Source organism: Callionymus lyra, chromosome 10 (assembly GCF_982586985.1).
Source record: "Callionymus lyra chromosome 10, fCalLyr1.hap1.1, whole genome shotgun sequence".
Lineage (NCBI taxonomy): Eukaryota > Metazoa > Chordata > Actinopteri > Syngnathiformes > Callionymidae > Callionymus > Callionymus lyra.
This window is the reverse complement of record NC_141827.1, coordinates 17,460,563-17,488,087: the sequence shown is the minus strand read 5'-3', so window position 1 is coordinate 17,488,087 and position 27,525 is coordinate 17,460,563. Positions and strand designations below refer to the sequence as shown.

General features: G+C 37.6%; 3 protein-coding genes across 4 annotated transcripts; all 3 read right to left on the bottom strand.

The window, feature by feature from the left end:
* Positions 1–502: 502 nt before the first annotated feature.
* On the bottom strand, positions 503–9,479 carry elk4 (ETS transcription factor ELK4). Its single transcript, XM_087801209.1, has 6 exons — positions 9,298–9,479; positions 7,924–8,136; positions 6,273–7,013; positions 4,939–5,157; positions 4,429–4,548; positions 503–3,521 (listed from the first exon to the last, which is right to left on the bottom strand). Exons 2-6 carry the CDS (start codon positions 8,128–8,130, stop codon positions 3,423–3,425), a joined length of 1,386 nt encoding a protein of 461 aa, XP_087657335.1. The 5' UTR covers positions 8,131–8,136; positions 9,298–9,479; the 3' UTR covers positions 503–3,422.
* A 1,166-nt stretch (positions 9,480–10,645) lies between these two features.
* Positions 10,646–17,273, bottom strand: LOC148070586 (Krueppel-like factor 15). Its single transcript, XM_087801366.1, has 3 exons — positions 17,102–17,273; positions 13,973–15,127; positions 10,646–13,214 (listed from the first exon to the last, which is right to left on the bottom strand). The coding sequence occupies exons 2-3, from the start codon at positions 15,061–15,063 to the stop codon at positions 13,046–13,048; spliced, it is 1,260 nt and encodes a 419-aa protein (XP_087657492.1). The 5' UTR covers positions 15,064–15,127; positions 17,102–17,273; the 3' UTR covers positions 10,646–13,045.
* A 2,748-nt stretch (positions 17,274–20,021) lies between these two features.
* Positions 20,022–27,230, bottom strand: nucks1a (nuclear casein kinase and cyclin-dependent kinase substrate 1a). 2 transcript variants are annotated; one of them, XM_087801083.1, is made up of 8 exons: positions 26,718–27,025; positions 25,179–25,225; positions 24,858–24,948; positions 23,748–23,794; positions 23,517–23,675; positions 21,906–22,055; positions 21,428–21,580; positions 20,022–21,184 (listed from the first exon to the last, which is right to left on the bottom strand). In XM_087801083.1, exons 1-8 carry the CDS (start codon positions 26,732–26,734, stop codon positions 20,934–20,936), a joined length of 915 nt encoding a protein of 304 aa, XP_087657209.1. In that variant the 5' UTR covers positions 26,735–27,025; the 3' UTR covers positions 20,022–20,933. The 2 variants fall into 2 exon arrangements, with proteins under 2 accessions (XP_087657209.1, XP_087657210.1); XM_087801084.1 differs by lacking the exon at positions 21,906–22,055 and having other exon boundaries at positions 26,718–27,230.
* Between the last annotated feature and the right edge of the window lie 295 nt (positions 27,231–27,525).

Sequence of the window (27,525 nt, the reverse complement as noted above, 5' to 3'; positions counted from 1 at the left end):
TATAAGCAGGAGAAGACATTTTTCCAAAATCTTCTGTGGTCTGTCTTATGGTCTCCTCCAGCTTTTCTACAAAAAGTATATTCCAAATGAATGAGCTCTATCAAAATTAAGCCCTGACATGGAGGAGAAAAATCATTATGGCCACCTGTATCCTGATCTTGTTCTCTAGTAGAAGTCGACCGTTTGAGAAGCCCTACATACTGTATATAGAATTTTACATGTGAAGCAAAGTCCAATTGTGTTTTCACTTCACTGCTCTTAAGTCAAGAACAATACTCTATACAGAAATCGTCCAGATAAACAAAGTGCAAAACTAATCTCAAAAAGTGAGGAAGGTACGCCCCTCACTCTCGTTCCTCAACTTTTGAGTATTAAGACAATCGTCACAGGGTTGAGAAATGAGGAGGTTGAAGGGACGCACCCCAACTATTTTTTTGAGAGACAGTGTTATGAATGGACCAAAAGCACAATGAAATTCAACACATATTACAATAACACCAAATAGAATTATATATATATTTTTTAATATACTTCAATGAACAAAATAAGGGAAATGAAACATGTAAATAAAAATAAAGAACAATATACAAGACATAATCCAACATTTTACGGCTACAACTTCCACTCAAAAAAAAACCCAATGTCTTTTCAGGAAGAGGGAAAATATAAATCATGAAAAGGTGCGATCAAATAAAGAGCTTTTTAATTCATGGTGGCATTAAGAACCAACCAGTACTTCCTTTACAGCATCTGCACAATGTTATCACCAATAAAGACAAGTTGCTGTAAACATTTGAACAAATAAAACCAGGATTATAACACGAAGAACATTTATGGGCTGGTTGTTAGAAATTGGGGATATGCATGTACACTTTGTACCAGAAACTAAATGTCAACCAATATCTACTACATGTGTACAGTAATAGGAAATAAAAATAACATATTGAATACCTGTACATTCATTTATCTTTTTTCTCCTTTTCCCATAAAAAGGGTGGCGGGGCTGTAGCCTTTCCAACTACTATGAGAGGTCACCAAGACCATCCCAGGGCTACTTGAAATGAACAGCATTTCAAACATTTCTTAAATTCTGCCATATAAAATACAAAGTGCATAAATTCAACCCTTTTGGAAAATAGTTATCTCTTAGTAAGCAAACACAATCTTTGTCCACAAAAGAAGGTTTGTCATGTGCTTACGGCACCAACGATTTTCAAAATTGTGCCAAAAAGTCTTTGTATAAAAAGTTGTGAAGATACTTTCGCCAAATTAAAATATATAATACTAAATTGTAATTTGCCACAGAATCAGTGAGCTGGGTGGCAAAAACTACTTGATAAACCATTGTAGGTCTTGTAAATGCACTGTAGGCAATGTGATCATTTTATTCTTAGCACTATTATTAATAACACATTAATACAAAAAAATAAATGAATGAGCTGGTTGGCCGAGTTTGATCTGTTGTCTCCAGGTTGTTTTATGATGAATACACAAATAAGACTGACAACGTATTAACATGTGGAGTGATAAACAAGTTATTAATAAGGAACATCAATTTTGAGAAAATGAAAAAAATTGCATTGCCCACCTCAGAAATTGTTTTTTAAAAATGGTTGTCTTTGATTTTCTTAAAACCAGAGTCCAAACTTGAGGCTTTTTACTTAAATAAAAAGGTCCCTGTAGTAACATCATAGGCTGCCAAGAGAGTTTCGTGACAAATATTTGAGTTCAACAGCCATTCTAAAATAACAAAAGAAACAATGTGAACATGCCTTGGGCAAGATAACATCAAAGAAAACAAGATTGGCACGAAGATCTAGAACGGCTTTGTAGTTGTAAGTGCGGTTAAACCTCCTTCTGTGGACGTGGATACAAAATAGTACAAACATCAACACTTGCAACGACGAATGCATCATGTCAAAACAGATAACATATAAAACAAACTATCCCTTGAGGCTTCTTCTTTTTTTCTTTTTTTTTTAAATAAAATGAAGCCTCCATGATCTAATTATCAACCCAGGGCTGAAGAATCACATCTCAAAGAAGGACAAAACAAATGAGTTACTATAATGGTACAAAAGTATGGAATTCTTCTAAATTCTATTTAAAGTATTGCCACCCATGTTTTTATGTACATTTAAACACATCCTCAAGACAACTGCAGCACATTGACCAGGTAATTACAAACATTCCTCCTAAGCAATTGGGGGTTTGGTCAAAGATATGGCAGAGAAACACCTGATGGGAATGCTGTTGAGACCTTCGTATTCGTCTTAGGGGATTGAACACAGGTTGTTTTTTTTTATATAGTAAGGCACAAAAGAAGTCACCTTGTGAACATTTGCTGGTTATCTGTACCTGGCATTGAATCTGACACAGGATTCCCTCCTGAGTATTGTGTAAACAAGTGCATACATACAAAACAAACACGATTTAGCAAAGAGAGAAGGGGGAGGAGTGCACAAGGGTCTTCGGATATGGCTTCATAGGTCAGTTACAGGTCTGGGCTCCTCAAGTCTAGTTTGAATAACAACACAGAGGCTTCAAGCGATCAATATTATCTATATGAAGTCAATTCAACTTGTGCATGACTTTGTAGGAATTCAACTTAAAATAATTATTTTTATGGTAAGTGGGTAAGATTGTCTCAATTAAATAAATGTAAATAAATAAAAGACTATACCTTGTATAGGAAGTTTAGAGGCCACATATCGCTTGTATCAAAAACTTTGTCTTTGGCAGCATAATGGGTCTATTTTGTCATGGCTTTGATGAATTAATACTTTCCCCCACATTTAGAGGGATGATTTTTAAAGCACTTTAGTGTTGCACAACATTAAGTTGACTAGGAAAGTAAACATTTTTGTTCATGCCTGGAGACAAATACTAGCTTTATATTTGATTGACATAAAAAAATAAAACATTTAGAGTCTCTAGTAGATACTCTCAAGAGTAAAGAGTGATTTGATGCTTAGAGACATGTGAGGAGTTAGTGCACTTTCAGTGGTTACTTATGGCTTGACACCTGAAGGTTGGCAGAAACAGACGAAGGTCTTGAGGAGGAATGAGTAAAGGTTCTAAGTTTGCCTCAGACTTTGGTCACTTATCAAGTGTACTTTCAAGCAGCAAAGATGTGAGGCAGGGTGTGGTGGGGTAAACGAATAACAGAGGCTCACAAACAACTGTCGAACAATGTTCTTAAGGAAAGTCTACTTACATAACCTGCCAGTTGAAGCATAGAAATATATATAAATGTTTTTTTTTCTTCCTAGGAGGACTAATAGTTGCCTACACAAAATAATCGATCTGAAACCTCCGGGTTTGCATCCAAACTCAAAGCACAGCTAATAGAAATCTAATGATTAGCACAAGTACTTCCCCATTGAACTTGTGGCTTTAGTGAGAACAAGGTGCTGGAGAGCTTATGTCTTCTGCAGGTCTGGAGAGATGGGGCCTGGTGTGTTGGTCCCATCCATACTATGGATCGGGATCTGGAACTGCGGAGGGAGGACTGAAGGGAACTGGAACACAAGAAAAATCAGAGCTTGGATCAAAACTTCCATTGGTAACGTGTTAATATACCGTTTACGTGAACAACTAAAACACTGGCTATGAATAATGTCAGACGGAGCATCATTTTTGTGTGGTCCATTTCCTTTTGTTTTTGCATTTTACTAATCTATTAAACCACAAACTTTGGCATTTATTGAATCTAGTTTTACTTGAGTAATTTCCTATATTTGTTTAATACCAAAATGTTTTTTCTCCTTGTCGTTCAATTTACTCTTTTTCATCAATTATTCTTGAAAAATTACTCAAACTTTTTCCGGTATTGCTCATTACTTGCTTTGTGTCATTGTACTTAACTGTGTTTGTTGACATCTGTGATTTCTCATTGTGACAAAACAGCACAGGCTTTTGACCCACGAAAAAACTAAACATTTCAATTGTATGCATTATATGAAACCAATTTTAACTACATTTTTTTGACATCACAGAATGAAAACAAAGTATTGCTTCTTTATAGTGACGTCTTGGATTCTTAAAATATAAATTAATATAAATACATAACATGTAAAATCAACAAAAGCAAAGATAGCACACAATATGTCAAAAGACCGACAGAACTTTGTACACAATTTCTTGATACTATGTACCAGAGACCATGTATTCAACACAAGACGTTTCCTTGTTAAGTCTAGGTTTTTAAACATTCAGGCCTCTTATAATGTTATGTTGTTGTTTTTAATAGAATAAAAAAGATCTGAATTATGTATCAATTGTTGTCACTCAAAAAAGTTTAACCATTTGGGTAATTGACTAAAGTATCCAGGGTCTTGTGCACTATTGGCTTCCAAAATTAAAAAAAATAATTGTGTTTGTTTTGATTTTCCTACAATACATTAATAAAACGTGAGCATTTCTGACCTGGAACAGATGGGCTCCCTGGCGTCTCGTCGCAGGGCTGAGCGGTGCAACAGGACTGAGCGTGCTCCAGAAATGGATGTTGGACAGAAGTGGACTGGGAGTCAGCAGCAGAGTGGGAGTCTGAGAAGGAAACATTGATTAGTTCTTATATGAATTAAACAAACAATTCCTAGTTGAAACGGTTAATGTTCTAGAATTTTCATTATTTGTTATTCCCCTGTGCAAATATAAAAAAGTAGCTAATGCTCTTTGTTAAACACAGTCTATATTAGTGTAGACCCATTGGCCGTGTACAACTTGTGTGCACCATCTTAGCCAATGACTTGTATAGCAGTGACACCGGCAGAAGAAATACTGATGATTCTAGCCATGCTACTGGCTGCAGGCTCATAGTAATGCATGATTGACACATGACTCAGACTAATAAAAAATTACTAAGCATTATAACTTTATTTTTATTCTAATCAGATTAGTATTAGAATATAATAAACACTAGTGTTGTGTATTTACCTGTAGCATGGCAGGAGTAAGAGAGGCAGTTGGTAGCGAGGGACTACAGAGGTTCATCGGTGAGAAGTCAGAGGCGGTCACCAGGAGAGTAGGCGGGCTGATTTGCAGAACTTTAGGCGGCTTTCTGGATCTTCCCGAGCTTTGAGCTCCAAATGTGGACTTGCTTCTATCCATCAGTACAATATCATATCCAGAGGAATGACCGCCAAAACTTTGTACCTAATTGAAAAGAGAGCATTTTGTTTTTCATTATTCCTAGTGTTATGCACAACTTCGCTCTAGGACAGGGGTCACCAACGAGGTGCTCACGGGCTAAAGGTATTCTGCAAAAACCAATGGGCCGGTTCAAAAACTATTTGTGTTTCCTTTCTTGTTGCACCGTTGGCAATTGTTGAAAAATCAAAAATGCTATTATTTTATTAACGGAACATAATTTATCATCCATAATAATATACATCAAGTTATTTCAGAAGTGCCTAACAAACTGATGGTAGTTCTTCAGGTCTCTTGCGGTTTACAAAAAGTTTGTGACCCCTGCTCTAGATCTAGAACAATAACATTCTGTTGTGTTTGCTTTTCACACCCCGCCTGCCCCCCCTTTATTGGACCCAAGGAATGGGAGTGCTCTTCTTGAGGGAAATCCAAATGTGTCACTCATAAATTCATAAGAAAGCATTTGAGGTAACTCCATTTTTCTTTGGTATTTTATGCATTTCTTTAGTTAACTGCAGGGGTTTGATTTAAGTGCACAAAACTTAAGATCTGGCCTCACGTGGGTTAGTCTTTAGTATTTGGGCATTTAAAAAATACATAAATATTCAGCTTGATTATTATTTTAATTGTTTAATTTAATGTCGATGTCAATAATTGTTAGTTGGCAGAATAAATGCTATATTATTACTATTGAAAATCATGCAGAAGCTCTGAGAACAGAAATTAAAATCTGATTCTTCAGATACATGAGCACAAATCCAGGAAAAACATGAAACAAAGTTCCAACGTTTTTTCTATTATCAGCACACTAAAAACTGTTTGTTGCTGTGGTGGCATCAAAGAAACCATGTTCCTTAATTCGCATTTTAATGTACAAGTTCCAGTTACTATATGTACTTTGTTGAAAAAGCCAATATCCACTTAGTAGTAAATGCAAATGTTTTTTATGTAATATACTCGATGAAGGCATCAAAGGTTCATGTTTTAAAACTTTTGTCACTTTCAAAACTAGCCAACATTTACACACTATCCCAGGAATAGAATGAAGAATGGAAGACAAGAAGCGTTTTCACAACAGCAAAGCATCTGGGTAGAGCAGTGTGGGAACTATCTGTTCGTACCTTGTTTTGTATCTGGGCATCATTACTCTCAGGTGAAAGGGTGTCTTCTCCCTGAATGGATCCAGAATCCATGTCGAGGATCGGTTCCTTTGATGAGTCAGGCACTGAACTTGGGGATGAGCTTGTTGAGGTTATGTCCTGTAGGCTGTAGTGTGACTTGGATGAGGTTTGTTCTGAGGAGTATGTCTGTTGCGGCGCTAGGGTGACATCTACCGCAACCAGCGGTGAAGGCTGCAGAGGGTCTGAGCGATGGGAGAATAGTCTCTGTTCCAAGGAGACATGAGGAGGTCCAGCTGAGACTGGCTTTGGAGAACTGTTTCCAAATTTGATCACGGATGGCAGCAAAGCTGGATGTGCTGGTTGAGTTTGCAGAATCTGGCTATCAGCAGGGGGTGTTCTCTTCTCCATCGGTTTCTCTACTGGGTTGTCCATTTTGTTTGACTTGAAAAGTTGTCGCTCGTTCTGCAGTGAGTTCAGAGTAAAGGAGGTGTAGAGGCCAGAGTGAATGTAATCATTCCGGCTGGACTGCTTGATGTTGGAGCCCAAATATCCATTATTCCCTCCTTTGCTGCGGTCAGCAGACTCGCTCTCCTGAAGAGCTCTGTCCCCCATCCTGACTTGAGAAGCAACAGTTCCTTCATCCTCAACTTCTCCATTAACAGCAGAAACTCCTTTTAAAATGTCAGGGTAAGAAACAAAGCGGTAGACAAACTTTTGACCGTTCACCTTCTTTATGATATTCTGCAAAACAAGGGAGTAGTAGAGAAGATTAGACACTAATGAGAAAAAAATTAACTGTATGATCGCAGTTAACTTTTAGACAGCTTTCCAAAGATACTGCATGAGAATTAATCTACTTAATTATTTAACTAATCCATATTTTACATCTATACAAGATTCAATCTGATATGTAAATCTGAAAAACAACTTATTCAACAAGTTCATGTTACCAGCAACTTTATGTACTTGACACTGCTTTAGAGTCGATTGGATGTTAAATATTTTTTTTTTTACTATTGCTGAATTTCCAATGCTATATTCACCATGACAAATACAGGGACAAATTTATTGCACCTCAAATTGTTAAGTGAAGATCCCCCATGTATCTTTCTAATTTGAACATCTAATTTAACCGTAGGGGAATGATAAGAACTACTCTGACAAGTCTGGTGAAAATGGTTTAGTTAGGATACCATTTCAACATTTTATGGGTATAATTTTGGTCAATAATTCATTTCAATGTTTGCACCAAGATGTTTATAAAAAAAATGTATTTGGCCACAATCCTGATCCCCTGTACATAACAGATCATAAAGGAATATTTGAAGAGGCAAAGTTAGTGTCAATCCCACTAAGTAAATATATATATATATATATATATATATATAATAAAAAATATTATAATAATTAAAGATATTTAATTAATTGCCTTAATAAGGGTATTATAAATACATTTAATAAACCATTAGTAAAGGTGTTTATGTTCCTATTTTTTCTTCATGGGTTTCAAGGTAAAGCTTGTTAAATGCTTATTAAATGCTCAATAAAATCACAAAGAGAAGAAAAGTTCATGCATTTTCAGGAGAACCGATAAACATAAAATGAAATTGTGATTTCACAACAACACATGTATATGAGCTGTGGTGTTTACCTTATCATAGTAGTATCTGAGGGCCCTACTCAGCTTGTCATAGTTCATATTTGGCTTGTTCTTTCGAGCCCCCCACAGTCTTGCCACCTCCTCAGCCTGCAGCAGTTTGAATTCCCCTTCCTCATTGGTCCAGCAGATCAGTGGCTCGTTGGTGGAATCCAATAATAATTGGAGGAGAAATTGCCACAGTGTGACAGAGTTGTCCATATCGTACTGTGATTAAGAGAAGAAAACATCTCATGGCAACCAGATCAACATCAAAAATATACACACATTAAAATGAGGAATAAAGATATATAGCATTATTTCATATTTTAGAAAGACATCTGTTTGCCATACAAAATGAAGATTGGCCATCTGTTTATATAGAAAAAACATGTTCTTTTCCTAACCAAAGTGCTGCCAGGGCCCTACATGCAGAAATTTACCTGTAGTCAAGCGGCCACCATGAATGTAAAATTGAAAATATCTAAAAGAAAATGTTTTCGAAAGAAATTCCATTAATAACATGAAACTCTAATAACTTTGTATTTTTCAAAGTTCCAAAATTTCTTTAATTCTCATTATGTGTTAATTAAATTGTCTTACCCATCATGTTAAAATCGACATTTTTCCCTTTCGTTTTTTTTTTTTTTAACTTGGCGGCCCCGTATAATAGTCACAGTATATAATTTGGCCCTCAAGGAATTGAAGTGCCCACCACAACCTTCTTTTTGTTTTCTCCAATTCAAGGCTTCTTTTTATTCATTACTTTGGTCTTGGTTTGATGGCCCCATACAACCGTCCCAGTATCTAATGTGGCCCCTACGAAAATGTAATTGCCCACCACTGCCTTCGACGCTGCCCTGGTTCCTGCTGTGAATACACCAATAAATAGACGGATGACCTAATGAAGAAGAATAAAATGAGTCCCAAGTGTCCTTCATTGATAGATGTATAAAATACGTTTATGATTATCAATAATCTATGCTCTTTATATTTACACTTTGTTATCTCTTTGCACTTGTTTTTTTATTTGCACTTTGTTCTTGCTTTAATGAAACTTGGTGTACCTCATATCGTCTGCTGTGTACTAGAAATGTTATTTCTCCAGAGGGATTGATAAAATCTATTTTTCTGAAGTTTTTTCGAGGGACTCGAGTTAGCTGTCAGATCAACTGCGTTAACAACACATCATGTATCGAACATGTCATAGAAAAGCGCCGTTTACTTCTTGGTATACAGTGTTATCGCAAACCAAACCTTTTTGTTGATGCATATTTTATGCATGTTTGTGAAAATCACGGCTTCAGTGACATAAGCTAACCGAGTTTCTAAGCTAACAAGAGTTAGCTTTCAGCTAGCCTAGTGCTAGCAAATCTTGTCAACATTTACCTTCGCCTCAAAATCCGCTGAATTTCCAGTTTGTCCAGCCTCGTCGAGCAGTTTCCCAAAACATACTTGGGACCTTTTGGTTATGAGTTTGGCGACGAGATGTCAGAACAGCGGATAGTCCACTTCGCACCGGAATACCCAAAGATAGCATTCAAGCGCTTCCTCGTTTACAGTCGATAACCATTCTTCTTCTTCTTGTTTAATGGCGGTTGGCAAACAACGTAAAGGTGCATTACCACTACCTACTGGTGTGGAGTGTGGCCTGGACTCTATATATAATTTACCTCAACTCAAAAAGTAAATATAAAACCAATCTTTCTATGTTGTTGTTGTTGTTTTTTTGTTTTTTTTTACTGTAAATGCTATGGAGGATTGTTTTGTTATCCATCATTACACTTTGTTACCACTAGAGGGATATTTAACGACTGTATCTCATCAGACAAACAAACAATTACAGATCTGGAATCTGAATCTTAAATCAATCCAGATTAATGTTTTTTTTCTCGACACAAATATCCTCATAGCTCCATTTGACTTCTGAAATAGTGACAGTAAACATACCTACAAATGTATCTTGATGATTTCAATATCCTTCTTCTAAATACAAATATAAGAGTAAGCTCACTTCATTTCTCTTTGGGATAAAACGATACAATCATAATTCATAATACATCACGTAACGTGGATTTGTAAATTAATGGTTTATCAGAATCAGACACTTTTATTGCCAGAATAAAATAATGGAATATCTTCCAACATTTCCTTTATATGGTTCTGGACCTGTGAATGAAAGTTTAATTGTAAACATCCATCTTCACTGCAAACCATCAGTTCATTATCATCATATTTGAGCTAAAATCGTAATTACAAAATAAATATATCAGCAAAGTTTCGCGGAGTGGTTGTATGATAACAATAGGAACTTTTAAAAATCAGTTTCATAACAAATATTTGTTATCTATTGAGAAATGTCAAAATCTAAAATAATCTACTAAGGGCAGGTTCTAGTGGCACAAGAACAGTTCACTGCACACTTTGTCATCAGGGTGAGATGTTATGCTATGTTGTTGCTGTTCAAATGACCACTATATGAACATATATGAGCAGATGTTTCTTCTGTACCGCTCGCTGTCGTTTCCTGTTCCCCGATGGTCATTAAAAGGCAATTAAGGATATAAAAGTAATTACTGAACCAGTCACAGAGTTAATAAGCAGAAACCCCTCACTGCAGGAGGTGGGAGTGGATGCTGGACGACCCATTGTGATCCACAAGTAAGAAGCTGGCCTATTGAGCAGCAGCACATTCAATGTAATTTTGACAGACTGAATTCAAGAAAACCCACAAATATGTATGTCATTTTTTTTATTTTTGCAAATAGGAAAATAGCATTTCTGGTATTGAAAAAAATAAATGAAACAATATTATGTCCCATGTTTAACCACATACACAGGCAGGACAGACAGGGTGCTGGACTGAAGGGCACTGGATAATCATTAAGGATTAGGTCAGCAGTACTGGCCGAGGGAGGAGCAGACACAAAGACACCACTGGTTCAGACAGCAAGTCTGCTTGCTCATTTTAGAACCAACACTGTATTTACCTGTTAGCAGGTTAGTTGCTATACATGATGCATATTTTAACAGGATTCAGGTTCCTATAAAGACTCATGGCTAGTGTGCAACAACCGTTTCTTGTAATTATCTTTATATAGGATCTTTAATCGATTTGTTATGTTCTCCATTACTGAAAAGTGCTGAACCAGAAAAGTGCGGGAACCTGTTGGTAAGTATCAGTTATTAGCATGCAGCCATCTTATTTCACCAAGTGGTCATTTATTTTTATCACAACAAACCAATTGAGTGCATTATTAACAATCATGTTAATAATGATTTGTCTGGCCTCCTTCTTTGTCATTAAACCACAAGAACACCCTGGTCCCTGTAGTGTTGTAACATTAATGATTTGACAGATAAAATGATCAACAACAAGCATGATCAAGGGTTTTGTTTAGCACTCCAGCCGCATAAACAGTAAACCTTCTACTGCACTTCAAACAGTGTGGATTAATGATCAACAGGTAGAATTAGGGCTCTCAAACGCCCTCTTTGCCTTTTCAAAACATGATTCTTTTTGAGGTCCAATGTACTTATTAAATAGGAAGAGAGAAGTGGTATTCCAGATTTTTTAACATTAATGACTAAAAATGTGAAATACTTAATTATATTTAATTGACTTTAAGCCACTGCAGGATAGATAGCTCCTGTTTTACCAAAAGAAATGTCAAAAATAAAATAAAAAATAAGGGTAGATTTAACTGCACTTTCAATTTATTGCAACATATTGCGCAGCTCTAATATTTATAATCTTCCTCAGTACTTTAATTTTTCCTTCATTATTCTTAAAAAGGGCAGATGAAAGCTATCGTGATTATGAGCACCATGATACACTTGGTCTGAGAGGAAGAGCACCGAAAACGTTTTGAGGTTGTGAAACATTGAACATGGCATCGGATCACAGAACTTACAGCAAAACTTTCCTTAGGAAAAAAAAAACCATTTTTGAAATGGTATGCTTTTGATGAATACTCGGCTAGTGATAGTAAGAGCAAAACAATTTTAGTTAAGGCGAACCAAAGTGCACTTGAAACCAGAAGACTGAAGCTTGAAGATTGTGAAACCAGCAAAATGAGGAATCGACATCCCAGCGGTAAAACGGTCCAACATTCCACAGATTGATCAAGCTACGATTGTAAAAAGGACAATTACAAAAGGTGATTCTGATCCAGTTAGATGCATAATAGCTTAATGCACTGATAGAATTGTTGAAAAAAAATAAAACATTTAAATGATAGCTACAGACTGTACAGCAGTACTTGCTTAGGTTTAGTACTGTTTCATCGACACATCATTGTGGATGATGTAGCTGCTTATCTAGCTGTTAGATTTCCTTTGTTACTAAAACTATCAGCGGGTGGGCTGTTACAGTAAGTGCTACTGTAAGGAAGAAGGGCTATGTGTTTATTCATTTTTTTGCACCATTAAATAAAAGGCGAAGAGAAAGGCCCTTAGTGTCGAGGGCTTTAGTCGTACAAAGAGCTTATAAACTGTCCAAAAAAGGAGGATGTTGCTTTCTTTGAGATATGGTTTCCATGTTTGGTAACCTTCAGCTTTTTCTGCACAACATTAGAATAAAGTTGTTGTCCTGCACTTGAATAAAACGATGACAGGAAGATAGACAGGCAGAAAGCCAAGGCCAAGACTGACTGCCCGAGGAGTCAAAATGATCTCAGTTTTAAACAGCACCATGGCTTTTACACATTTTTTTTTTCACGTAGTGAAATTGTACATTGGTAATGTCTTGAGAAAAGCTGGGACAACAATGAAAAGATATACTGAGGTTTGATGTCATCAAAGGATAATATTGATGACAACAACAGCTTGTATTACTGTTTAGCAGCCTTCGTCAGCATCATCTGGCGACAATAGCGTAAGCACACACGTCCAGCTAACCATGAGGTGCTTAGCGTTTTGACTTTTGCTCAGGAAGTTCATTTTCATTCCAGTTCTTTCCTGAAGAGGCGGTCAAACAGGCTGGTGGGAAGGAAATACTAATGGTCCACCGTCAACAAGGGGCCAAGAGAAACAATGTGGGACATAGAAATAAAAAGGCATCTGCTTTCCAGAATCTTCCGGAAAGTTCTGTTGTGAAGCACCAACAGTCCTGAGGGATACCTGATTGTAAGTGCTCTCACACCGTGGCTCTGATAACCCGGCTGGGCCTGGAGCTGCGGTGCACCTTGGTGTGTTTGGATAAGTGGTCACTTCGAGCAAACTTCTTCTCGCACAAAGTGCATTCATAGGGCTTTATGCCAGAGTGGGACCGGCGGTGGCGTGACAGCTCATCAGACCGAGAAAACCTGGTGGTAGAGATATCATTGTTTAGTATGTTTTAAGGCTGTAAACAAGGCTTTACAATAGAGATAAGCAAAGATTGAACAGCGATGGATTATGTAAAGGATATCTTTAAAAAATATATATATCTATAAGAGCAGCAGAACCTGTAACCAGTAACCAGGAATCATTCCAATTCATATTTATTCGAAAAAAAGTTGCTGTAATTATTCAACAAGCACTAAATTTAGTTTTTTTCTTCTGCAGTTGCTATGGTTACTCTTATTTTCTTGTTGTTTCTTCCTATCTTTAAAGAGGCCGTAATGCTGTATTTCCATTTGATAAAGTATGCTGTTGTACAAGATTTTATTGTAAATCCCACATCATTGGTATGACCCGATAACTTCATTTTCCCTCCAATCATAAATCTCTTGAACAATGTCCCAAAGCCTGGCTCGAGCTCAGACATGTGGTTAATAAAATTTGAAATTTTGCTTGTACACACCGTCGTTCAATTTAACTAATGGTTAAATACTTGTTTCTGCATTGTCTGGACACAGTGTATGATTGCGCTTACATACCGTTAGCATATTGCCATGAGGTTAGAGTATTGCTAAAGAAAAATACTTCCGTTGTAATGAGGTCCAAAATCATTTAAAAAGCAGCTTCAATCAGCAATTGAGTGCCACTTTAAAATAAAAGTTGTAGCATTTATAGAATCAGAATTTTGGAGGTAAAAAAAAAAAAAAAAAATCAAAGTTGTGTAGAGAAATGTGTCACGTACCTCCAGCCACACTCAGGCCAGCTGCATGTGTATGGTTTCTCTCCTGTGTGTCTGCGAAAGTGAGCTTTCAGGTGGCTGCTCTTGGTGTACATTTTCCCACAGCCAGGGTGGGAGCACTTGTGGACCCGCTCTGTCGGTGGAACTTTGGTCAAACGTGGCGCCACCGCCTTCAGCAGACCACTGACCTGGCCTCCAAGTCCTGCCACATCCGAGATCTCCAGCGTGCTCATGGTGATAGGCAGAGGGGCGATTTTTACATACTTCTGGTCAGTGGACTTGGTGTCCGCGCTGGTCACTGACACGAGAGTGGTCGGCGTGGATGGCACTTGAGGCGCCAGCAGTGTAATGTTTTGTCCTGTTGCACCTTGAAGTCCCATGACCAGGTGAGTAAGCCAGACTCCGCTGGTATGTGTCGGGGGGGACGTAGATGGTGTTTGCGGCGGGCCTATAGGTAGAGGCTGTAATTGGAGTACAAGCGGAGCACTCACTAGCACTGGTGGGCTTGGGGTGGATGGTGGAGGTCCTGCCAGGGAAGAAGGCGAGGGTACTGGTGGGCTGGAGCCGTTTTTCTTGCATTGATAGGCTTTTGTGCTTGTTTTGGATGCGACAGTGTCTGTAATTTTCCCAGTGTCTGGGGGCGAAGTCAGAGCAGACGTGGAGCAAACAGAGTCGCTCGAGATGCAAGGTAAAGGAAGGATCTCCTCTTCTGAAGCAAACAGCTCTTCTTTTACAAGCTCCATCTTCTCCTTCAAGAACTCCTCGATGTCCTCCAGAGTAGGAGAGAATGGAGACGAGGGGTTGAAGGAAAATTCCGGCAACTTTGGCTCATGGTTCACAGGCTCTTCTTCCCCTTCTTCACATGTAAAAATGTGTAGAGGTGCACCACTGTCATCTTCTTCGTCTTCGTCGTCATCCTCTTCAGCCGGTCCTGGGCTGCAGCTATGCATGACTTCCATCTCACTGGCTTCAGGACTGTCGCAGGAGGCAGAACTTCCTGCCTCACTGTGGAAGCCCTCTCCCAAACAGAGGAAGCTACTGTCCTTAAATAGGTCAACCTCCAACTTCAGGGATCTGCTGCTGAGTGACACCATCAGGCCGGACTGTCCAGGCAAACAGTTGATGGGCAACTTGTTTAAGGTGTCAGATGAAAGGAACCTGCAAACATATTAGAATGTTAAAATGTTAGACGTGGATCAACATTATTCAGTTAGTAGTTTAAGTAGTTAAAACTTAACTAGGGTTTAATTTAACATTGCAGAATGTACCTTTTATATATGAACTGCTTTGCAGAAAATCAAAGGTTTATTTTGTGAGTGGCTAATCCAACCGCTGTAGATTTTATTTTTGTATTAACTTTAAAAATGTGGCGACTATATCTGTTGAATAGTATGTTGATGGTGTTGCTGAATGGAAGTACCTCAATGCCATAATTATATTGAATATTTGTTAAAACTATTGAATTATGAAACTTTGATTCATTTATTTATTTAATTCAAATCTTTTTTTTTTTAACATTTAATTATACTTAATAAGAAAAATTCAAATAGACTTCAATATTCTAATTAAAAAAGTTAAATACGTTTTCTAATAAACACTTATTCAATATAAAAAAATTGGTAAAAAAGTTAGCTGAATTATGTTGAATTTAAAAATGGACCAAATTAAAACATATGAATTTAGAAAATGCCTTTCAAATGATTAAAATTGGTCCTCAATTCCTGGTTCCGGGACCCTATACCAATCTGTGAGGTATTTGTTAAAAAAAAAAAATAGTATTTATATAATAATTTGTGTTCTATTGATGTTTCTGTCTGAAATGTGTTTTATTTAAAAAAAAATATACATGTTCTCGGAAATATCCTCAGCCTGTGACTATTGACACGTCAACACACTGAGTTAACATCGCAACTGCAGAACAACAAAACATGTGTTATTGTTTTAGTGAAAAGGAGTGATACACACACTTGAGAAACAAACCCTTCTTTGAGTCATCAATTCATATCAATAAAACAGAAACGTGTCAGCACCTTTGCACAAGTAAGTAAGTAAGTAATTTGTATTTATATAAGTAAGTAAGTAAGTCATTTTTATTTGTATGGCGCTTTTCCAGACCAGGGTCACAAAGCGCTTAAACAATCAAAACAATATTCAATAAAGTATATATTTTAAAGATCAAGATAAAAACTGATAACACAACATAGTGCTTTTCCAGACCAGGGTCACAAAGCGCTTAATTAATCAAAACAATACTCAATAAAATATATACTATAAAAGGTCAAGATAATACTGAGAACAACACAGGCGTTCCAGAAAATCAAGGAAACAAGTTCTCTAAAAGCTTGCAGAACACTACTGTTGGCATACAATCAAATATATATATATAATATAGCTGGAAAAACAAAAATATCTTCAGCATTATGGTGAGATGTACTTTTCATGCATTCAATTAAATATATTTTTTATTTTTAATGGTTGGTTGCTGACATTAAATCGGTCTGAGGTACGAAGAAGGTTGGGGAACTCTGAATTAAATATTGAAACTGAATTTGTAAAAATAATAATAATAATAATAATGATTTCGAAAATATTACTTTTTTTATTCAATGGTTATTCGATATTCTGATGGCAAAGCTAATCCATATTGTTGCTATCGTATTTTTAAAACGTGTTTTGCACACAGAATCGTGTCTTACAAAGTGCTTATAAATGTGCCCTACGTTGTTTTTTTGTTGTAAATATTGTCTCTAAGCAGCTGGACAGCCTAAGCGTGGCCACTCGTGTAAAGAACGGCGTCTTGGTGCAGTTGTTGTGTTGCTGCTCCAGAGGATGTTGTTGTGGCACATGTTGCAGCGGGGCCTCCCTCTCACATTGAGGCAGCATGACCGCGGCTGGTAAACACGGGCCGCACCGTCGCGCCCATATGGCGAAGAAAAGTCGCTGCGTCTTCTTAAAACAAACATGGCGCGAGATATGCGATGGTGGTGCTAGTAACTTCCCCCGAGGTCGCTTTTTACGTTATAAAACCCCGCCATCGGTCGCACACATGCCCGGGTTAGTACATGTATTTACACGCCTCCCTGCTCCGACTGAAAGCTGGGGTATAGCTGGGGCGGGTTAGCTCGAACCTACCGAGAGTACTTTGACGCGGCTCGCCTCGGTTTAATCCGCTCCGTCAACAAGGATCGACGTCGCAGGCGACGCTTCCCTCGTTTTTTTTTCTCCCACCGTCGTGTTGTGGTTCCAACTCTCTCGCTTCTCTACTCACGCCACGGGTCCATGTTGGCATTTCTTCTCTCCTGGCGTCACGTGACTGCACCGCTGCACAATTCGGAGGAACGGGCCCCTTTCCTGCGCGCTGATTGGTGGAGGGCAGCGGAGGCTCGTCTAAGGGAGATCTTTCAGATTGGCTCTAGTTTGGAAGGACTTTTTGTTTGAACATGTGTTGATGGTTCGGGATTTACCACCAGCGCAGAAGTCACTATGGTGGGGGACAGGGGATCGACTCCAATGATTGATCAGGGTTAAAAGTTAGATGGGAAAAAATAACCCAGGACCAGTAGAAAAAGTGCAACAACACGCGGTAAACACAGAAGAGTTTGTGACGTTATTATAATGTTTTCGTCCAACATATTTTAGAGGATAGTATTCCTTTGAGAAACATCTTAAGACGTTTTTATTTGTTCAGGCTTTTCCTTGATTTTCTGGAACTCCTGTTGTGTTATCAGTTTTATCTTGATGTTTAAAGTATATATTTTATTGAATATTGTTTTGATTGTTTAAGCGCTTTGTGACCCTGGTCTTGGGAAGGTCTATACAAATAAAAATGACTTACTTACTTACATTAGTGTGACTAGTGTGACCATATTCTAAAGCCCCACCCCAAAAAAGACAGGGCTGGGTCCAGTGTATTCCTCAAAAAAAAAAAAATCCTCTTTGAGAATTAAGTTGTGTTTATAAACAATACAATCGTTTAACTTGAACATTTCACGACAAAATTATCAGCAAATAATAGACATCCCGTAAACTACAATATTGCCCGTAATATTTGTGTATAAATATCCAGATTTCTTAAACCAAAATACAATGTGATATCTCTGGAGAAACACATGCAACTGACACAAACATCCTGGTGTCAATTATGTAAGAATATAGATAGATAGACACAACTTTAGATAATGCCTTAACAAACATGGTAGCTTATATTTTCAATATTAAGTTATCCCATTCCTCAAAATAATGTCTGATGACTGATGCACAAATTATAAATAATTCGTCAAAACTGAACAAAAAGAAAAGAGATGTACTTAATATATACATATATGTTTATAGTTCTTGCATAGATGTTCTGTGCATTTAAGTGTTAAGACTTTGCAGTGGCTATTAAAACAATCTTAGGATGCATAATACAGTATACAAAAGTAATCACATTGATTGGTACATAAGTCATGTAACTAGAATACATTTTACTAAATAAAGTAAGAAGCCTGGAAAGGGTAAGTCTGGTATTGCAACTGCTAAACAATAAGCTTTCGATATTAACCACATATAATTACAATGCCAAGTGCAGGGTTTTGAACCTGCAAAACCTCAAAAGTGGTAGGCTCTATAAATTGAGCTGTATGAGATTAATTAAAGTTGGATCTGTGAGGAGGTTTAATTTAATTTCCTTAAATACAACAGTGTGTTTTGCAAAGATAACAAACGTGCTGCACAAACCCAAAACTAGAGACATTGGAAGAATTTCCCGAAACCTGTGTGGACATCCCCCAAATGAGCAAATCTCAAGGTAAAGAAGGGCGTATGTTCACCCTGATCAAAGGCACCAGGTCATCTTCCGGTCACTCTGAGATGGAGATGAAAGTCCAGGTCAAACCACGCTCTGCAGCATTTCTTGGATTATTAAAACAGATGTTTTGCAGAGCGTAATCCTGCTTGAAGAGGTGTCACCACCATCTCACATCTGGACACATCCAAATTGTCAACATCCCTGGGTAGATTTGACCAGCTTGTTAAATTTCAACAAAATCATTAGTAAGGGTATTCAGTACTTTGCCATTGTCTGATACCCAAGATTAATGTTATCATTGAAGATACATCCTATACTGTCAGATTCTACACTGTTAAACCGTTTTGATTACTACTGATCAAAATGGGCTACGGTTTGAGGACTCAGGGGCAAGTATTGCTGTAAGAAATAGGTTCATTATTACCACATTTGCTCAGCTAATTTTTATGTCGGGTGGATTACATTTCTAAAGAATTATATCATAAGGTAGAAAACTACCAGCCCCATGAACTCTATGTTCATGTTATGTTTCACAAAATGTCTGAAGCCAAAGAAGCTTATAAAGGATTGAAATGAAAACAAACCATATCACAGAACACACATGTATCATGAAGACGCAATAGAAAACATAGTATTCTCTACAATTGATTGGTGAAATACGGCTTCTTTTTTTTTTTTTTTTAGATAACCAAGTTTCTGAAAAACAAATGTGCTGGAATGTCTGTCAAACATTTGAAGTCGTCTGTGGACATCCTGCTCAAAAACTTGTAGATAAGGCAAGTTGTTCCCCAGATGTCCACGGTGGACTTTTATTAGAAACATCAATGCAAAGTGTCCAAATGAACCATACACATCATTACATGATTTAAAATTAATTTAAATGAGACCAGTTTCCTTGGGATTATATCTTGAAGCGTTAACCTTTATTCCAAAGTGTTCCATTGGTTAAACCCACCAGTTTGCTCCTCTGGGCCTTGACCTACCAGAGTGGAGATGGGGAGAGACTAGAATAAAATACACCCAAAAAGAAGTAATGATCGACGTTTGAATAAGGCCATGGATATATAAAAAGGGGTACCATAAGGTTCAGTGGAATTTTCTTCAAGGGTTTCAGGTCTGGGAGAAAATTACATCAGGTTCAGGAATCAGAACCCAATGAAAAGTCAACAACATATGGTCATTAAAGGACGAAAAGTGGGTGACACAGAGAGGGAGATATAGAAAGTTCAGATTGCAAGAATGCAGATTTGATCAGGTCAAAAATTTCTTTAAAATCAAGATACATTTTTATTTCTTTTCTTAAAAAACAAACATTACAAAAGATCTGAAAGAGAATTAGAACATGAATCAAACAGGAGAACCAACATTCTTTTTTGGACTTCAAAGAAAAAAAAAAAAATCTATTCTTGCATTTCACAAAAAAACAAAAAGAAATTGATTTAGGTGGCGCCTGGTACAAGGTGGTGATGAAGATGCAACATCCGTATGTAAATGACTTCAAAATAGCAAGGCAGCTGAGAAGAAACGAGCGAAACAAAGCCGAGGTCTTCATACAGGAAATACCCGAAACACAATTAACACAAAAACACAGAAGCTGTCTTGTCACAGTTTGAGTTGCCAGTCTGACTTGACCAATGAACCTCCTTTAGTTTCTTTATGCAGCTGGATAGCGACACAACACAAGCTCATGAGTGAGTTGGAAAAACAAACCATCTAAAATGAAGCTTGATTGTACTGGGATCAAATTTTGAGACTGTTAAAAACAAAGTGTGTTTTAAAAAATCCCATAGAATAAATGTCCTTTAACACTTACAGAATTGCCACCAAATCAGCGCAATTGTTAAGAGATCCTGTAACAGAGACCACACATGGGGGGCCGAATGTAGATATTTGTGAACAACTTCAATCAGGACGGATGCGCTGCGAAAGGGTCGTGGAAGTCTACAGCGGTGGAGGCATAATGTTGAGGCGCTGAGGATCAGCACAAAGCAGAATTGAGCATGCGCACGATCACACAACCTACAGTGAAGGACCGAGGTCCGGACTGAAGATGTGGGGGAGCTAAATGAGTAAAGTCCACCAGGCCAGACCAGGCCACCACAGACCCAAAAAGTTAAAATAAATGATGAGGGCAAAAAAACTTGGGAGGAGACACGGAGGGTGGGGTACCATAATCTAGTCTTCTCCAGAGGGCGCCTCCTCCTCTGAGCCGTCTTCTTCTTCTTCATCCTCTTCTTCTTCTGCTCCTGGTGCCTCTTTTGTCGTCTTGTTATCAGGGGAGGCCTCCTTCTTCTCAGCCTCTTCCTCTTCTTCCTCCACAGGACTTTCAGGTTCCTCTTCTTCTTCTTCCTCTTTGGGTGAGCTCTTCTCCAAGGCCTTGCCACTTGGGCGACCTTTGCCTTTTCCTTTCATTGGGCTTGGGGTCACTGATACAGAAGATTTTTTAGTTTTTTTGGGCAATGAATCAAATAGTGTAAACCTCTATCACTTATAATGAAATATTCAACATAATATCAGTCTAAATGACTCTAAAACACAAAAATTAATTTTAGAATAATTATCTGTCGTCTATCTATCATTATAAACATTTAAGTCTGAACTCGTAATCGTAATACATCATGCTGCAGTATTATGTTAAATTAATATTTTATTAATCAACAAGGACTCACCAGTGGCCTTTAGTCGAGGTTTGGGGGACTTCTTCTCCTTTTTTTCAGGCCGCCCTCGACGAATCACTTTTTTGTTCTTCTTCTTGGAGCGACCATAATCGCTGTCGTCATCGTCTTCCACCATGAAGTCCTCATCACTACCAGACTCATCAGCTGAACAAAAAAACAACACTTGCTTCATGAGACGCCAACGATTTTTAGCTGCACTTTAAGCAATATTAACACGACCCCTCATAGCCAATACAATATTTAACACAGGATAAGGTGTTCCATTTAAAAGTATCATAGCCATCATAAAAAATGTGTTTCTACTATATTTATTTAACCTACCAACTGTATAATAAAGAGTTGTGTTGTCCAGTTTTGCTGGTTGTTAACAGTTACAAGACAAAGAAACAAGCACGATTCATAAGTATAGACTAAGTGTAGCAAGTTAAGACTTTAGAAAATGGCAAAGCAGTCCGTTTTGAATACTCACGATCCAGGTAAGCTTCCTCTGCGTCTTCCTGTTCTTCATCCTCACTACCACCGTCTCCCAGAAGAATCTCCCTCTGTTTGGACACAGCCTTGGTGGCTGCCTGACGCACTGTACGCTTCCGACTCACCTCCTCATCGTCCTCACTATCATCTATACACAACAAGAGCAGAAAAATGAATATAATAACGATGTGTCTTTAACAAAAATTTGGAAGTAAAATTAATGTTCATATTTTTTTTGCAGCTCATTAATACCGATACCAACTCCAAACTTTGCCATCGATTTAGTACGGGCTTAACAGTTAATCGCATGTGCGATATAATCACGATATTCAGAAATGCGATCATTATATCACAGAGTTTGCCATTTTATTTAATTCATTTATTTTTCGAGCCGTCAAAATGAACTTGTTGATCAGTGACATCTAGAGAAGATAAGAGCAGCAGTAAGTAAAAAAACGAGTGTTTTCAACAACTTTACTTCCCGTCACCGGTTTGTACATTTGAACCAAGAATGTCTGTCTGTGCGCCACTCTTATCTCTGCCTGTGGGCATGTGTGTGTGCTCCTCAATGTTACATTATGCAATCACACAATTCAAATTGTGTAAATGTTAATATATTATTGCGTACGAAAGGAAATGCACTTAAACACAAAAGAAAATTTGCAAAAATATTGCAGTAACAAACAGTAGTATACATTTAAATGTAAAGTTAATTATTTATTGTATTAGATTTAAAAGAAATGCATAAAAAAGGACATTGAAATAAATAATTGCATAAATATTTTTTTTCAATAATCCATCAGCCCTAGATTTAGTCCTTCTGGTGTTATTGATTTTTTTCTTTCAAGACTTTGATTGGTCACCTCTATGGGATTTTACAACCCAATTCTCAATTCAAAATACATTATTACAAGTCTGCAGTTTCTGTCTATCTGTTTGGTAATTCACCTTATCCAATTTTCATGCACATATTACTTATACTTGCATACTACACCATCTAGTGCTGAAATACAAACATCACAGTTCTAAAACATCCCCTTTTCAAGAAGAATTAGATTGCAGTTCTGGGTTGAGAACTTTTTATTATTTTTTAAATTTAAATCACACCCTTGAGTTCTGGTTCTTTACACCGGTCAATGAAGGACGTTAATGCGAGACAAACCCACGTTGAGTATCCAATCAAAAAAAAGAAGATCCAAGTGGGCTTCTACAAGTCAACAGGAAACATGGAATATATCACTAATGACCAACACATTATTTTCAACTGCAAGTATCTTCAATTGAAGTAACTGGAAATTACATAAAGCTGTTTATTTGGCATTTCAAGTGAACAGTAAAAAACATTAATTAATTTAAATTGCTACAGAATCAAAGTCTCTTTGATTCTCTCCTTTCTGCAGAACGGCTTATGTAAAGCATGGTTGGCAGAGTTACCACTGATTAAATGGGACTAGAATTGTGGCTTACCTTTGATTTCACCTTTGAGTAGCATAAATAATCTAACAAGAAAACACTTCATACACGTACAGTATAGTACTTCCACATCGTTTAGATGAAGAGAATCATTTATAAAAAATAACTTGCGTCTCGAATTAATAGACAAAATTACCTGCAGCTCGTTTTCTCTTGGGAGTTTTCTTGCGAGGGGTCTCCACCTTGGCTTTCTTCACCTTTTTTCCTTTTTTCTCTTCATAATCACTTCCCCCATCTTCATCTTCTTCCTCTCCAAATTCATTTTCTTCTTCTTCCTCCTCACTGCCAAAGTCTTCTGCGGAAGAAGAACATGATTCAGCCCCCCTCGTCATTTCACTCTTAACAGTACAAAAAAGTTAAATCATACCTGCTGAATCATTTTTGGACTTTGAGAGCTTGCCGTCAGAGTCTTCACTGGAAAGAAAAGGGGGAAAATGGTTCATACAGTTCTTTCTTTAAAGCAAGATGTTAGCTGATGCAAGCATCTTTTTGAAGGACAAACCTCAACAAGGTTGTCCTTAATACCTAAAAAAAATATCTACCTTCCAGTAAGAGATAAGTAAATTATCCCACATCAATTCACCAATAAAGCCAATACAGCCAGCACACTGAAGTGTCTCACTTTGAAAGGTTATTTGAAGTTTGTAAATAAAGATCAAAGACTTTCCGATTATGCCGATAAGTTCACGACCATTGATTTCTGGCCTTTGGCATTTGGTATTCATAAAGGATTAGTGATTTCACAAACACCATTTGTAATAAAAACATATGGGTAACTTTTGAGTTTGTCCTACATTTAAACAGTCATGACTCACGCAGGAGAGCTCCAATTATTATTGCAACAATGCTTTTCACTACATAACTTGGGGCTACCAGAAAGAAAATACTATTATTGTTATTTGTGAAGCAACGTTTGAATATAGACGGGACATTTAGTAGTAGAGTAGCAGAGCAATGTTCTTAGTAAAGACTGTATAGATATTATATTGAAAGTGGTAGTAAAATTTAAGAAAATTTTATAAAGGGTACATTTAAATCAACAAACCATGTTTTAAATGTTATCTAAAATTAGTGAATCTATAATCAGGCTGAACGAATATTGTAAATTAATTGCGATACTTTTCTGAAATATTGCGATTTACACGATTTTTTTTATTCATTTTTTAAATCTTATACAATAAATGATTAACTTTACATTAAAATGTATTTCTCAGTCATTCTTTGTTTTCTTACTGAGAAGTTTCTCGTGTGTTTAAGTGCATTTCTTGCCATACACAATAGTATATTACCATTTACACAATTTGAATTTTGTGATCGCATAAGGTAACTTTGATGAGCTCACTTAGGCAGAGCAACGCATAGTCGTTTGACGGCTCGAACATTAAATAAAATCGCAACATCTGCGATATAATTGCATTTTTGATTATCCCGATATAATCGCAAATCCGATGCAATTACACTATAGAAGAGCAGTTACCTGTCCTCCTGCGAATTCTTTGTACGCTTGGGCTTTGGCTCACGTGGGGGTGCTCGTACTTTTTTCGGCTTGTCTTCATTGTACTCCTCATCTGCAAGTTACAAAAAGCCAGTCATTAAAGCAACTGAAACATTTGTACTACGTGTACATTTACCACTTTTCCAAAATGTATGGACCTTGTCGCATACATTTGTTGCTTACCTACTTAATAACTATATTAATACCAGATTTCTTTTATTATTATGACTTTGCCATGTCCTTCAATAAACCTTATTTTACACTTCCATAAAGGCAATATACTGTACAAAAAAAACCTCTTACCAGCATCAGACTCGTTGAACTGTGAGTAGTTCACCACTTTTCTATTCCTGTAAAGACAAAAAAATGAATTGACTTAGTGCACAGGTTAATAACAGGTAGTGGAGTTTTAATGAAGTGTGGTCAGGGTTTACTTTATCTCCAACATTAAAAAAAAGAGTCTGAATCACTGCTGCCAGCACCATCTCGTCATAACATCTATGATTTAGGTAAATCAAGACTACTGGAAGTTTGTTTCGCACTGCTGGATGAATATGCAATGTTTTTGACTTGTAAACATGAGGTTGGAGGCCGATTCCTGAAACTTGGGTCGTGGTTCAATGGCAGCCATCATTTTGGGACCAATGTCTAGATTTACTATTTTATCATAATAATTATATTGGTATTTTACTAATTTCCGTCCATTTGTAAAAATGTAATATTAATTTTAATATTAACATTAGAAAATGTTCAAAATTTGCCATCTAGAAAGGACTTTACTTGATAATTGGATCCGCTCTCGTAACCTCTCGTTCACTATGATTTCATACAGGGGGAAACTTTATAAAGAAACAACCTTAAAGGTGTGATCATTGAGAGACTTACTGCATCATTTGAAATATGTAAGCACATCAAATAAGAAAGTTGGATTTGAACATTAGTCGCACTGTAATTTTATTATGGTAGGAAAACATCCAAATGAAAGAGACATAATACACCCATATAATATAAACAATACATGGCAAAAATATTTGTAAATTAACACAAATTACATTTAACATTCAAATATTTTGGATTATTTACTGGCCACTAAGGAATTTAAAAAGTAAGGATTTGGAATTTACTTAAATAGCAATGTGTTCTAGTAAATATAATAAGTAGTAGTTTTATTTACCATTTAATAATTTATAGGGTATTTTAAGGGGTGTGACAATTACAGAAAACTCCGCCTCCCTGTGATGTCACCAAGTTAATGCCACAAGTGGAAATATCATTCTTATCTAAAAAAAAAAAAAAAAAAGAAATCCTCGCGTTTAAGGGAGCGGGTGTTAAGATCTTGCATTTGCGACTGAAATGGACGAAAAACAAGATGGGAATTCGACACGAAAACCCAAAGCAATGTGTGCAGGCGAGTAGGTGATGGGGGCGGGATCGACGGTGCAGAGGCTCCTCTGGATGAATGGGCAGCCATGTTCGCATTCTCCAGCCAGGGAGGGAAAATATGACCAGGCCCGGCGTTAAAGCGCCGAGAAACCCGACGATTTAAATCATACACGTCGGACCTGCATTCTCGCTTTCGAAATACACCCAGAAAAAAAAAACCGTGCAAAAATGACCGCCAGGCGGCGAGAAGAACACGGCGAACAAAACCGCACTGCTGGGGAACCATGTTAGAGACGAGCGCCGAGAAAATGGAAACGAGCACATTGTAATCGGCCCGAATACTCCCCGTTTCTAGGTCATAAAAATACAACATGGCGGCTGCGTGTATGCAATGCGCTCTCGCAGATGTTATTGGTTAGTATTTCAAGTCGTGCAATGCGGAGGAAAAAAAAAGCTTACCTGACTGGTCGGGCCATGTTGCGGGAACACTGTGAAGGTTCAGGATGGAAGAAAGGGGGGAGCGAAGAAAAAAGCACGGGGAAGAAATGCAGATTCCCGCCGAAGGAAGCAAGATTCAGGCACAACTCCCGTGTCCGAGCAAACGGCTGAAAAAGAACCGTGTGCTGGTGGCTCGACCTCCGAACGCAAATATTCTTTTTTTTTTTTAGCCGACAACGTCACAAAATGGTGAATAAAACAAACTGAAACTGCAGCCTGTGCGCAACCAAACGGGGCCTAGTGGGAGGTGGACCCTAGGTGACAAACCCCGCCCCTTCGGAGCGCTGAGAGGAGAGGCGCGGCGGAGCGGGGCTCCCATTGGCTCGTTTGAAAGACCAGCGTGCGTTTTCATTGGCCGAGGCAGCTGCTTCTCGGTATTCTTCGAGCACAGACTTCTCCACCTCCGCCGAGCAGCCTCGGTTGAATTTACGCCATGAAGAAAACAAAAAAAAAAAAAAGGAGAGATTCCCCACTGTGTTTAATCACGCTCGACGTGAATGGAACTTCAAATATGCCGTGAAAAAAAATGTGCAGAAGAAATGTATGCAAGTGTTGTTGTGTTGTTGTTCCCCTTCGGCGTCTGCTTTGTGAGACAGATGTATGTCGAGGTAAGATTTTGTAATTAAGCGAGAATCATGAAAGAACTTCAATATGTCTTTTAATGTCAAAATACATACAGGATTTCAATAAACAAGCTACTGTTGAAAGTACCCACAACCAAACGTTACAAAGCCATTCAGCCTTTTTCTCAAATCCCCTCAGATTGGCC

Bases quoted from the DNA above. Each gene is read 5' to 3' on its own strand.
- elk4 (XM_087801209.1), bottom strand. From the start codon at position 8,130: ATGGACAACTCTGTCACACTGTGGCAATTTCTCCTCCAATTATTATTG. The intron at 5,158-6,272 runs GTACGAACAGAT...CTTTTCAATTAG, and splicing joins ATGCCCAGATACAAAACAAG to GTACAAAGTTTTGGCGGTCA. The intron at 3,522-4,428 runs GTCAGAAATGCT...CTTGTGTTCCAG, and splicing joins AGGGAGCCCATCTGTTCCAG to TTCCCTTCAGTCCTCCCTCC.
- LOC148070586 (XM_087801366.1), bottom strand. From the start codon at position 15,063: ATGGTGTCACTCAGCAGCAGATCCCTGAAGTTGGAGGTTGACCTATTT. The intron at 13,215-13,972 runs GTACGTGACACA...CTCTACCACCAG, and splicing joins TGGCCTGAGTGTGGCTGGAG to GTTTTCTCGGTCTGATGAGC.
- nucks1a (XM_087801083.1), bottom strand. The intron at 23,676-23,747 runs GTATGATTTAAC...CTTCTTCCGCAG, and splicing joins GTCCAAAAATGATTCAGCAG to AAGACTTTGGCAGTGAGGAG. The intron at 21,185-21,427 runs GTGAGTCCTTGT...CTTCTGTATCAG, and splicing joins ACCTCGACTAAAGGCCACTG to TGACCCCAAGCCCAATGAAA.